Consider the following 12145-nt stretch of genomic DNA (forward strand, 5'->3'; position numbering starts at 1 on the left):
CCAATATTGCTGCCATTGTGTCTTTCTGCAGAGCTCTTGTTAAATGCTCTGCATCTTTTGCCTCATACGTTACAGTCTGATAAATTAAAAAAAGAAGAAAAGTGGTTTCTCTGGGCTGCTGCCTGTGTTAGGGAAATAATACCATAAAAAAGTAAGGGTTTACTGTAAGACAGTATTTAAGTTTTGTATGTAAGGGACAAATTGCTGGCAAATTCTGCTTCAGAGTGTAAGAGTTTGTTATTTGATTGTACAGTTAATATTTTGCTTTGATGTCATACACTGCATGAGAATATAAAGATAGTAGGTCTGAAGTGCTCATTAGAAAAGAGCTGTAACAACTTTTCATATATATAATACTGAAGTATTTATCTGATGAAGGACTTGATTAGCATGTAATGGGTAATTTGGAATTTCTGAAGAAATACAGAGCTGCATTAATTATAGAGAGTTAATCCAAACACACTGTTTGGTCACTAAGAACAAATTAAGTTGCAACAACTCAGAGTCCATCCTGCGTTAGTAATCTAAATGAGTAGCCAAATACTCTTGTACAGATTCATCTCTGTGGATGGTTTTTCTCTTTCAGGGGGATATTGCCTATGAATCCTAGGAATATGATGAACCACTCCCAGGTTGGTCAGGGCATTGGAATTCCCAGCAGGACAAACAGCATGAGCAGTTCAGGGTTAGGCAGCCCCAACAGAAGCTCTCCAAGCATAATATGTATGCCAAAGCAGCAACCCTCTCGACAACCTTTTACTGTGAACAGGTAAGGCTCTTTAACTGGACCATCCCTGTACAGCTATATACATGCTACTCTGGAAATGTAATTTTTTTATCCATTAGAATAAATCTTGAAACCTGTGTCATGTACTCATGTCTGGGCAATAAACTTGGAAGCTCCTTGTAATGTTCTTGTAAGGTCTTTGAGGCCTTTAAGCTAAGTTCACTTTCTGACTATTGAATTTCTGTTGCATCCACTTTAAAGTATGTGATGTTTCTCATGTATTCCCAAGTTTATTTTTGAAGCATACCTTGAATTTTTAGCATCTGCATCTATTTTAAAATTGTTCATCTTTGGGAAGAAGTAAGGCAAATTTAAAAACGTGATAGTTATTCTGGAAGAGTAGTAAACTGATTTAGACAAAGTAAGGATCTGGTGTTTTACTTCTTTAAATTCTAGAATGCTACCGAGAACAGTGGCTTACCATTCGTTTAAGGATTTAGTGCTCATTTGGAGGCCAAAAGTTTCTCAATTGCTTCTCTTTTTCTAACTCTGGGCAGGATACTAACATCATAAATCATTAGGCTTTAACTGTGTTACAGTGCTGTGTTTATGCTACATTCATATTGATAAACTTGTAGTAAGCGCTGTCCTAGTTCTAATTATTTAATGTGTGTAGTCACAGCTTAGCATGGCTGACTGCTTTTGCAGCTTGGTTCCATTACCTCATGATCTCTGTGCTCCCAGTTAAGTCCTTTTTCTTCCTTCAGACCCTTCTTTAGAGGAATGACTTAAACAGAACACAAACAAGCTCACGATGGTCAGATCTAATCCAATCTAGTATTTTACAAAATAGATAAAGGAAAGTGAAGACTAATGTCACAGTTATCTGAATCTTAAGCAGATTGTTTCATTTTGTAATTTCACACTGATACAGGCATACAGGTAGTGTTCTCAAGCCCAGCAAATAGTGAGGTAGCAATAGCAGTTTGTGGTCTTGGAGCATGAAAAGACTTCGTATCTTGCCTCTAATTATGCAGTATTTGCCTTTTCTATGCTGTCTAGTGGCAAGTAGAGCTGATAATTTTAAAAGATAATATATTTTAAAGTGATTTTGAAATTTGAGATCACAAAGAGATGAAATAGTAACATACTTAAAAACTCTGTGTTGAGGACAATTATATTGGATATTGATACATGTATACAAAGTACTTGTTTAAATATCATTCAGCTGTAGGATAGATAATGAAATCCCTGTGTGTAGGAACATTTGAATTAAAATGCTCTTCTTATACTCTTTAGGTTTCTCACTTTGAATAAAAGCTACACGTTTTACAAACTGAGAAGGAAATATCTCTGAAACAATGACTGGTTCTTATTCCACAGTTTATTAACCTATGGAAGTATAGTAGTAATACATGTCCTCTGTTTGAGGGTGTTTAACAAAATTTTGAAATTACTCTTGGGGAAAAGAATTTATGGCATTTGCTTCTCAGGTGTATGAATTATGTGACTTTCAATAAGCATTTTCTGAATAGTTGCTTAGTTGGAGCAATGAAAGTTTTTAGGTTAGGTTTTTGAACATGTAGCATTTGAAGGTATTTCAAATTAGAGTTAAATGCTTCAGATTTGTAACTAAAAAGTTTGCATAGGTGAAATTTCCACTAGGGAACCATTTCATATTTTTATTTGTGGAAACTTGCAAAATATCAGCTTCTCTCCTGTTAGAGGGGAAAAGTGGATGTTGTGATTTCCCACAGGGCAGACATTCAGAATTTCACTCAGCTGGGGGCCTGGCTTTGAGCTTCTTGACATCTCCGGCTCCCACAAGATGAAACAGATTATTTGTGAACCTTTCTGTGCAACCACAGTAGTCCTACATGATATTTAGATATTTTCAAACATTTTTGCTTGACTATATGAAACTTCAGCTCATGTCCTTGTATGACAGAGCCCATTCCTCTGCTCACAGTAATGCCACATGTCCATGGTCATGATTGCACACTGTAACTGTTCAGCTTGTAAATAGGTCATGACAACCTTGGTCATTTTCATGATCCAGCTTCCCACCTGCCAATGAATGGATTACAGCCTGACTTGTAACTACTGCATTTAATGCTGCCTCATTTTTATATATGAAATTATTGAGTAATGATCATGTTAGTCACAATTTGTTTGTTGAGAGATGTCTTAATACACCATGGCTATTAAAAAACTAAGCTTTTTGAAGTCATTCCAGTTGACCTGATTGAGCAGTGCCTGTTGCTGCTGCGCAGTGTTTTCAGAAAATAATTAAAAACCAAGTTTAGGCTAATATGGGTTGCTTAGGCTTGAAATAATTTCAGTTTTTTCCCCCTTTAATATCTTCCACTAAAAATACAAAATATGTATATCCTTTTGTCTGACTTCCTGGATTTTCTTCACAGTATGTCTGGATTTGGGATGAACAGGAATCAGGCATTTGGAATGAATAACTCCTTATCAAGTAACATTTTTAATGGAACGGGTGAGTTTACTCTCTTTAATGTTGACCTTAAACTACAGTAGAGATTTTTTTCTAATAAATCTAAATGAAAATATTTTGTTTTGTTAGAGTGCAACTTTCTAGTAATTTTCAGATGTTCCATAGAAATGCTGCTCCAAGAGCAGTGCTAGATAACTGGTACTATTTTATAGCAGTGAATTTCAATTCTTTTGAAGACAAAGTGAAAATAGTTCTGTAATACATTTGCTGTACGTCACATGCCTATAGATTATACTTACTCAGTTAGAAATGCAAAACAGCTCTTGAATTTTAAAAGAGTGTTGGGGGAATAAAAGATATATCGATATTCTATGAAAACATTAGGTATGTAAGAACAGTGGGAAAGCATTTTTTAAAAAAAATCTCAAACTCCTTTTGAACAGCTGTTTTATCGTGATCCTTTCAGTCAGTAGTTAAAGTTGTGATTTTTCTCTGGGAATTACTTCTTCACCTGAATTTAATGAACTAGAAAAGGGAAAACACCTTCATCCATAAATGATTTAGGTTCATGTGTGCTGATGTTTCTGTATGTGGCTGTGTATATGAAGCAACCTGAGGTGCTGGTGATGTCACAAGAGTGGAAGGGTTTGGACATTCCATAGGACGTTGTGACATTTTTATAGATCTGCAGCTCTGGCCTCACTTATGTAGCATTTCCTGCTGCAAATCAAAAAGTGTTCCCATGTAACTTGCACTGCATTGGCTTTTCAGCTGCTTCAGCTTTATCTTACCTAATCTGAGGACAATAGAGCTCTTTGATGCTGCTGCTAATATGGGTTATTCGCTCAAATTTCTTCTTGATAGTGTTTCAAATTTAAAACAGATTTTAAAAAAATTTTAATAGCTATTCTAGAACTGTAATTTTGATAGTTTGCCTGTATTTTGTGTGTACAGTCTTTAATTCAGGAGGAGTAGACCTTACTAAATGCTATTGACTAGCTGCTGTTTGAAAGCAAACTTCAAATGTACTGATATTCTTTAGGGTAGTCTTGTAACACAAAGGCTGTAGTTATTTGTAATAATTACAGAATGAGAAAAAATACCAACTTGAAAAAAATCTGTCCTACATTTATCTTGCTCATAATGAAGTCTTTGAAAAAAATACATATGGGAGTTAAAAATGCCTGTTTTTATTGTAGATGGAAGTGAAAATGTGACAGGACTGGACCTCTCAGATTTTCCAGCACTAGCAGACAGAAACAGAAGGGAAGGAAGTGGCAATCCAACTCCATTAATAAACCCTTTAGCTGGAAGGGCACCCTATGGTAAGACCATACTTTTGAAAGCTCTTCAAATGAAATGAAACTTGCTTGATTCACCTTTCGCTATTCATAAGTCAATAGATAGTCTTTTCAAAAATGCCAGACATGAGCTGCTAAGAATAATTTTTAAAAATGAATAATCAATACCTGTGATTGGAAACTCCTGTTCATAAGGTTTAGAATTCATCTGTATTAGTTTTACTGTCAGTAGGGATTGTTGGGGTTTTTGGTCTGTATGGTATGATTGCTCTGAGGCTGCTCACTCTAGAAATTTCTTAGGTACTAGGTTTTATTCAAATCGCATGTATACAAGAGCTGTTGATGTCTGAGTAGCAAATTGCAGAAATAGTATTTTATTAGTAGAGGTGTTATTGTGTAGGAAGTCATAAGCTGTAAACATACTGTAAACTTGTACTGTTTATTGGTAGTTTTTGCTCTTGTAGTGTTCAGTATCACCCTTATGATAAACATCAGATTTCAAAAAATAACCTGTAAGCATCAATTATTATCACTCAGATTCCAAGTATGTGTCATATAATTCTTGCTGTACAGGTTAAAAAATAATAAAAGGAAAAACCTTTAGGTGGATGCAAATCTTATTATTTGGGTCTTGAAAATATTCAGGTAAGCTTAGCGTGAGGTACAAAACTTTATTTTTTGTTACTGCTTTAGTAGATTTTGTTACGCATGTTGCATCAGCTACTGTGAAAAGTTGCTTTTATAACTGTAAGTTATTTCTGTGACACTTGTCAAATTTTGAACCAAAAATAACCTAGTGTTTTCTAACTATAAAACGCTACTGGTTTTCAGAGATAGCGCCAACTTTAATTGGACAAAATAGATACCCCTTTATCAAGGGAAAGTAGCCTCATGGATTTGGCATAACTAAGGCCCTCTGCATAAGATAGCCATGAGAAAGAGTTTAACAAGTTAAACTAAATTGTTAAACACAGAAGAAAAGTGACTTCCCCAAATGAAGACACTCAAAACTCACACTATGCATGAGCAGAAACTTAGTATAGCTAGAGGCTTATGTAAGATTTTGCCTAACATAGGGTGACTTGGGTTGTAAGGAACCTTAAAGACCATCTAGTTCCAGCTGTGAAAAAAGAAGACAGGTTGTGAAAAATTGATAGAAGATAGGAGGGAAATCCACACAGATGTACTTCCAGCGTGGAGCTTGAATTCAGTATTAAACAGCACTGCAGCATAAAAATATCTGTAATTGCTCGTGTGCTTACACCATTTCCCCATTTGGTGCTAGCATAGCTGTTTGCATGACTGCATGATAAACCACAAAATAAAGTTCTCTGAAGAGCTATCCTGAGCATCTGCTTAGTGCAGCAGATGTGTATGGAGGTAGAAACAATCAAAAAAATTAAAAAATTGGGTGTTGTCTTCCTGCACAAGATGTGGAGAACACTTTTGGTTGTGGACAAGAAATAAAAGGTTGGAAATACAGCAGAGACCTACTTTCCTCATGCTTAGTTATTCAGGAAAATTATGCTTCAAATAACTTTTAGATGGAATAAGAATATCCATTAAAATTAATTCATTATCAATTTTATTCATCCAGTGGAAGAAATTGTAATAACTCTGGATGAAAAGGCTGAACAGCAGAAACAAGATTAACTGAGTGTTGGGTTTTTTTCTTAAATAAAGAAACTTTGATCTCTAATTCCAGAACACTGGAGAAAGTCGTATGCCGTCATCTACTGAACCATTTTAGTCCTGTCCATCTACTAAGAATCTTCAAAGAACAGGACCTAGACTTCCTTCTGTCATCTGTTCCTCTAGTGCAGTGTTCTTTGCCACCAAATCACTGTATTATGTCTCAGTAAAGTCTTCTCACCCTTGGGTGCGTGGTATGGTGGCTTGTTTGGTTTTGTTTGAACTGGCATTAAAAAAAAGTTCCTGTTAAGTTGTCAGAATCCTTTTTCCAGTGTGACTGGCCTGCTTTTTTTTTTAAATTAGGATCAGAGCAATGAGAGTTGCAGGCTAAATGTTTTCAGTTTTCGTAAAGTTGGAGTAATTTTTATGTCAGAGGCAAGTATTTAATTGTTGACATGTTCTGCTGCAAGTTAGCTGGTTGTCCTTTGAGAAGGACATGCTTCTGAAGAGATTATGCAAAAAAATTCTTCATGCACTTAGGGGACAGAGAGAAAATGTATTATGCTTTTAAGAGCAATACATTCTTCATCAGTGGATTTACCTGAATACATCTTTAACAATGCCTGTGAAGATTATTTGATTATTTAGATGTGCAAAACAGGTGCAGGGGATGTGTCTATGAATTTAACCCGCAGTGTTTCTCAGCTCACACTTAAATAAGAGGCTTTAGTCTAATATGTGTGGATGTTTTGAATGAATATGCTTCGTTTTGCTTTACCTGTTTTCTAAGTCATTGCTATACAGCTTGTGCAGTAAGCAAGCTTGGACAGTAAGCAAGATCAGCAGCAGAAAAATATTTTACTTAGCAGTCATTTAATGTTATTCTTGCTTTCATTTTGATGATAGTTGGAATGGTAACAAAACCAGCAAGTGAGCAGTCCCAGGACTTTTCAATACACAATGAAGATTTTCCAGCATTACCAGGCTCCAGCTACAAAGATCCAACATCGAGTAATGATGACAATAAATCTGTAAGCAAACCTTAAATCTTATTTTCAGTGTTCATACTTCTTTTGATGATTGTATTTTAAAATGGTCAGTGATTTTATTTGTAATAAGAGATTTTCAAATTTGACCTTCTCAATTAATGAGAGATTTTATATAAGCAGCATTTGAAATGTAATTACGTAAATGGACTTTGTCAGCAAGGTTTTTGGTCTAAACAGTCACCCTGCTTGGACACATCAAAACTTAATTTTTGAGACTTGATAATATTTTTTAAGTTTGCAATTTGTAATTCTTTTTTCCTAGCAATTGTAGCTCATTTTTTTGCTACTGATGCCTGACATCAGTAGTAGTAATCTACACATTTTAAGATTTTTCTTCAAAGTTGTCCAGTCCGTTAAAAGTTAGGTGGTACAATATTGCTTTAAATTAAAATGCTTAATGGAGATGTGGACTAAGAAGGAACAAGCTCTTTTAACAGAGGGCATTGATGACTATATTGTAAACTAGTGAGGTATGTTACATCTTAAGTATTGGTATAATTATTGTTCATTAGATATATAGCTTAGAGCATAAGATTATGGGCTTTTCTTCATTGTTTACTCTGAAAGCTTTGTAATAAAAATGCTGTTTTATGCAGACAAAAGGTGAATAAAATGTGGATGGCAGAGGACACTTTCTTACAGGATTTGATAAAATGTTCTAGTTTCTGATTGTTTTATTACTTCTAATTTCAAAAAATACGGTAATGACATTGGCATAAATACTGGTGAAGAAGTAGTAGACATTACTACAAACTCACGTGAGAACTGAAAAATGAACTATTCAAAAAAAGAGACATGGGGAAGTCTGGCCCCCAAATGTTGTGGGCAGCTCTGTCATGAGGAAAATGTTCTGATACAGTTAGTACTGTCTACAGTAGGGAGAAAGAGAGTAAACGTGATTAACTGTATAACTGTAGACTTGTTATAAACAATATTAAAGAGTTAGAAATTATACATATGGCAAATACATTTTGTCAGTATATAGATTTCTGGAGCATAGTCTGTTTTCTTGCCAGACATAGTCTGACATAGTGTTTATATCAGACATAGTGTTTACGTGTCTTTCCTGATAGCTGCAAATGTGCCAATTGTATGTTGCTTGTACCTGAAATTGGCTTGAGTATTACCTGTTACTGTGTTGTGGAGTGTTATGAAGGAACAAGACTATGGGGAAAATCCATAATGTGGTGTGTCCAAAAGAACCTCTAGTCACACGCACTTGGGATATCCACTGTATATTCCAACTCCAGAGTAAAATTATTCTTTTAGACTGCAAAATTTTACCCTATTAATAATTAGTAATTCTCTATGACAGATATACTTGAGAAAATGGTAAATAGTACATAAGGTTTATCAACTCAGGGGCTTCAGCTTGATACCATTGATGAGAGTGACTTGATGTACTGGCTTAAAGTGCTTGACTGAAAAGATATGGTCAATAAGTATTTCCATTTTAATTTGTTTTCATCATAACAACTTTGTAATTTATTTTTAATAGAATTTGAGTACATCAGGCAAAACATCATCCAGCACAGACGGGCCCAAGTTTCCTGGAGATAAAAGTTCAACTACGCAAAACAACAACCAGCAGAAAAAAGGGATCCAGGTGTTACCTGACGGTATGTGTCATTCCACTTCTGCTGCTGTAAAAGTTTTGACAGTCATTTAGATAACCTTGTTGATTCCTCCACTTCTTAAACGGAGAAAATTAATTTGTTCTTCTTGCCCAGGTCGGGTTACCAACATTCCTCAAGGGATGGTGACGGACCAGTTTGGAATGATTGGCTTGTTAACATTCATCAGGGCAGCAGAGACAGATCCAGGAATGGTACATCTTGCGTTAGGAAGTGATTTAACAACACTAGGTCTCAATCTCAACTCTCCTGAGTAAGTTTCTGGGGTTTAATCCTGTCTTCACTTTTGGTTTTATTATGCTGTCATTCATAGTCTGTTCACTTAATTCACTTGACTATCAACCCCACAAGCTGGTTTGCCAAATAAAATTTGAAAATGTAATGACAGTAAAATAAAATTTTCGTAACTAAGAGAACTGTGCTTCAGGGCAAGCTTTCAATAAACCTAGTGGCTTTGCTTATTCTTTTAACTTCTTTAGGACTTTCTTCGAGAAATTGACAGTATATTGTTTATAAATGTAATGTGTACATTCCTTTTCTAATAATAATATTCCTTGGGGATATCTACATATAACTCTTGGCAGTTTTGGTGATAAACTAAACTGATACAGTGTAATGATGAGCAGAACATCTACAGTGTCAGGCTGCACTGAAGATTAGTTTAAATGAAAGTGTAGTTTTACAGTTAGCTCCCAGTGACTCAGTTCACCTAAGTGAATTAGTTTAGTCATGTAGGTTTGCTATAGAGGCAGTGGGGAGAAAAGTAGTGATTGCACTGATGTGCTTGAGACAGGTGAAATGAATAACCAGCCAACCCAGGGTGCCTCTCTTTTTCCACTAGTTACAGAAGGACCTTAGATCAGTTTGGACAAAACTGGTCTTTTAGGTGACTTGTGAGAAAAAATTCGTATCTGGTGCTCTGACTTTCAGCTGAAAATTCATACCTTTTTGTTTCATCAGATTTATATAGTTTTAGCCATATAGACAGAATAGTAGATGTATTTTAAGGTTTGCACTTACTATATTAAAAAAATAAAGACCAGACAGCATACACAGACAGTTTCTATCTTTCATAAATTTATATGAAGATGCATGTAATCAGGGAAACTTGATGAGTTTGGATATCAAGCACAGGCAAAATTGCTCCTTTTTATTCTGCTTTCCTTAGCAGCTATGCTGTAAATAACTGTATTTTTAGTATTTAATTACTGTATATAATGTATTTAGGTTCGTGAATGGAGAGGATAGGGTTAATATTTGATGCAGACAGTTCTATACTATAAAGCTGGTTTTACTTCATGCAGCAGAAAAGCTTTGCAAACAGCCTGTGCAGACCTTGGTGTCTGGCCTGCCATCTTTCCTTATGTTAAATATTCTTTACTTGCTTCACGGATTGTTGTTTGAAAAACTAAAACTATGTCACGTGAAAAGAAAAATTTTTATGCCCTGTGTGGTAGTTTGGTTGGTAGAAATACCTGTGTGGCATAAAAACTTAGCACAATGAATGTTCTTTTAGTAACAAAATTTTAGAATTCTGTATGTATTGTTAGTGATTTAAATTATCCCTTCTAACTCCTGTTTTGAAGAAGAGTAAAATCTTTACTGGTTAGTTTTAAAAAGCAACCTGCGAGTATAAATTTTTCCTCCCCTTTTAAATCATAGGCTAATAAATCAGAACCCACCAGGCTTGTGACAACTATTCCTAATGAAATTGAACCCTGAATAATAACACTGGATGCCTGAAAAATTTGGGACCTCTGACACCTAACTTGGAGGAAAGATAGATTTAAAAGGAATCTTGACCCTTTAGTTTCCCATGGAAGTTTAAATGCAACTTTGCATATGAAAAAGAAAATGAATAAATGTAATTGCTTTAGGAAGGTTTCCTTCTTCTCACACCAGCTAGGGATTTGGCTATTAGATTTGTGAAATTGATTATGGAGGGGTTTTTTTAGTTGGTTGGTTTGGAGGTTAATTTTTATAAATTTATGCTTTTTGTTTTTTCTTCAGAAATCTTTATCCCAAATTTGCATCCCCGTGGGCATCATCACCTTGTCGACCTCAAGACATAGGTAAGAGAGAAATAACTATTAAATTCAATATTAATATTTGCAAATTATATTCATTTACATGTCTTAATAGTTGCATCAATTCCGATTCTTTTTTAGACTTCCATGTTCCATCTGAATACTTAACTAACATTCACATTAGGGATAAGGTGAGTACGTGTGTCTGTGTGCGTGCATTTTTTGTTAATTGATTACCAGTAATTTTCTAAATTTTCTTTCAGATAGGTAATGTTCAAAATCAGTCCATGTTGTGCACGTCCTCAGTCTTTCTAGAAGCAGTGTTGTGTTAACAGGCTGATTGGACACATTAAGCACCCATTATATCTTACAAAAAGAGAATGAGCATGCAAAAGAATAGCTAAAATGCACAGTATGTTTTTAAGAGTTTGCCCTTCATGTGGAGTTGAAGTTTTTTTGTGGTATAATTCAAATGGCAATTTAAATGGAGATATTCTTGCAATATGCTCAGAATTGTGTTCTCATTTATCTGTTGCATTCCATATCTACATGAAAAGGGATTTTTTGAGATATATTTTCTTTCAACTGTTTGTAGGGATCATTGAAAAATAGCATAAGAAATTTTAGTAGTGTTACTTAATAGGGCGTGAAGGCAGCAAGTACATGCAGAAGTTGGTTTTTTGGGTTCTTTCAAATAAAGTAAGTAGATGGGAATACACAAATACAGGGAGAAAATTCTGTCTTGCTGGTTTTGTTACATCTCTATTTTTCTAGGTTAACTAAAAGTGAAGAAAAATTGATTGTTTTAATAATTACTACTCTTGTTGTATTAGAATATAATTTTCAACACACTTATAATGGAAGGAGGGAAGTTCTGGATGTATTCCTGTGTTATTTAAGTGGGATAGTGTGTTTTAAAACATTTATCTATTGTGATTTTTCATCCTCGTTTTCTTCAATCTTTTGCAGCTGGCTGCAATAAAACTTGGCCGATATGGAGAAGATCTCCTGTTTTATCTCTATTACATGAATGGAGGAGATGTATTACAGCTATTAGCAGCAGTAGAGCTGTACGTTCAAACTATTTTGTCAGTCTTATATGAGCTAATCTATTGCAATAATGAAATGGCAGATGTTAAAAAAATACAAAACAAAAAACAGAACATCCAAACAAGATTGACTAAGCCTCTTGCTTTCAATGTCTATCTTGAACTGTAAATCTTTTTTTAAAATACCTCCTCCAACCTTGTTGTCATTTTGTACAGTTTTTTTACATTTGTATAGTGGAAATCAAAAGCCCCATCTCGTGTATCT

At 34.8% G+C, this 12145-nt stretch overlaps 1 protein-coding gene across 1 annotated transcript in view; it reads left to right on the forward strand.

The window, feature by feature from the left end:
• Window positions 1–12145, forward strand: part of CNOT2 (CCR4-NOT transcription complex subunit 2) — an 81329-nt gene that overhangs the window by 62559 nt on the left and 6625 nt on the right. Inside the window, exons 5-13 of the mRNA XM_014879627.2 lie at window positions 587–769; window positions 3151–3230; window positions 4388–4513; window positions 7028–7152; window positions 8669–8789; window positions 8901–9057; window positions 10815–10876; window positions 10973–11022; window positions 11801–11901. Coding sequence (XP_014735113.1) covers window positions 587–769; window positions 3151–3230; window positions 4388–4513; window positions 7028–7152; window positions 8669–8789; window positions 8901–9057; window positions 10815–10876; window positions 10973–11022; window positions 11801–11901 — 1005 coding nt within the window. The remainder of the gene's footprint in view (window positions 1–586; window positions 770–3150; window positions 3231–4387; window positions 4514–7027; window positions 7153–8668; window positions 8790–8900; window positions 9058–10814; window positions 10877–10972; window positions 11023–11800; window positions 11902–12145) is intronic.

The sequence above is a fragment of the Sturnus vulgaris genome, chromosome 5 (genome assembly GCF_052056855.1).
Source record: "Sturnus vulgaris isolate bStuVul1 chromosome 5, bStuVul1.hap1, whole genome shotgun sequence".
NCBI lineage: Eukaryota > Metazoa > Chordata > Aves > Passeriformes > Sturnidae > Sturnus > Sturnus vulgaris.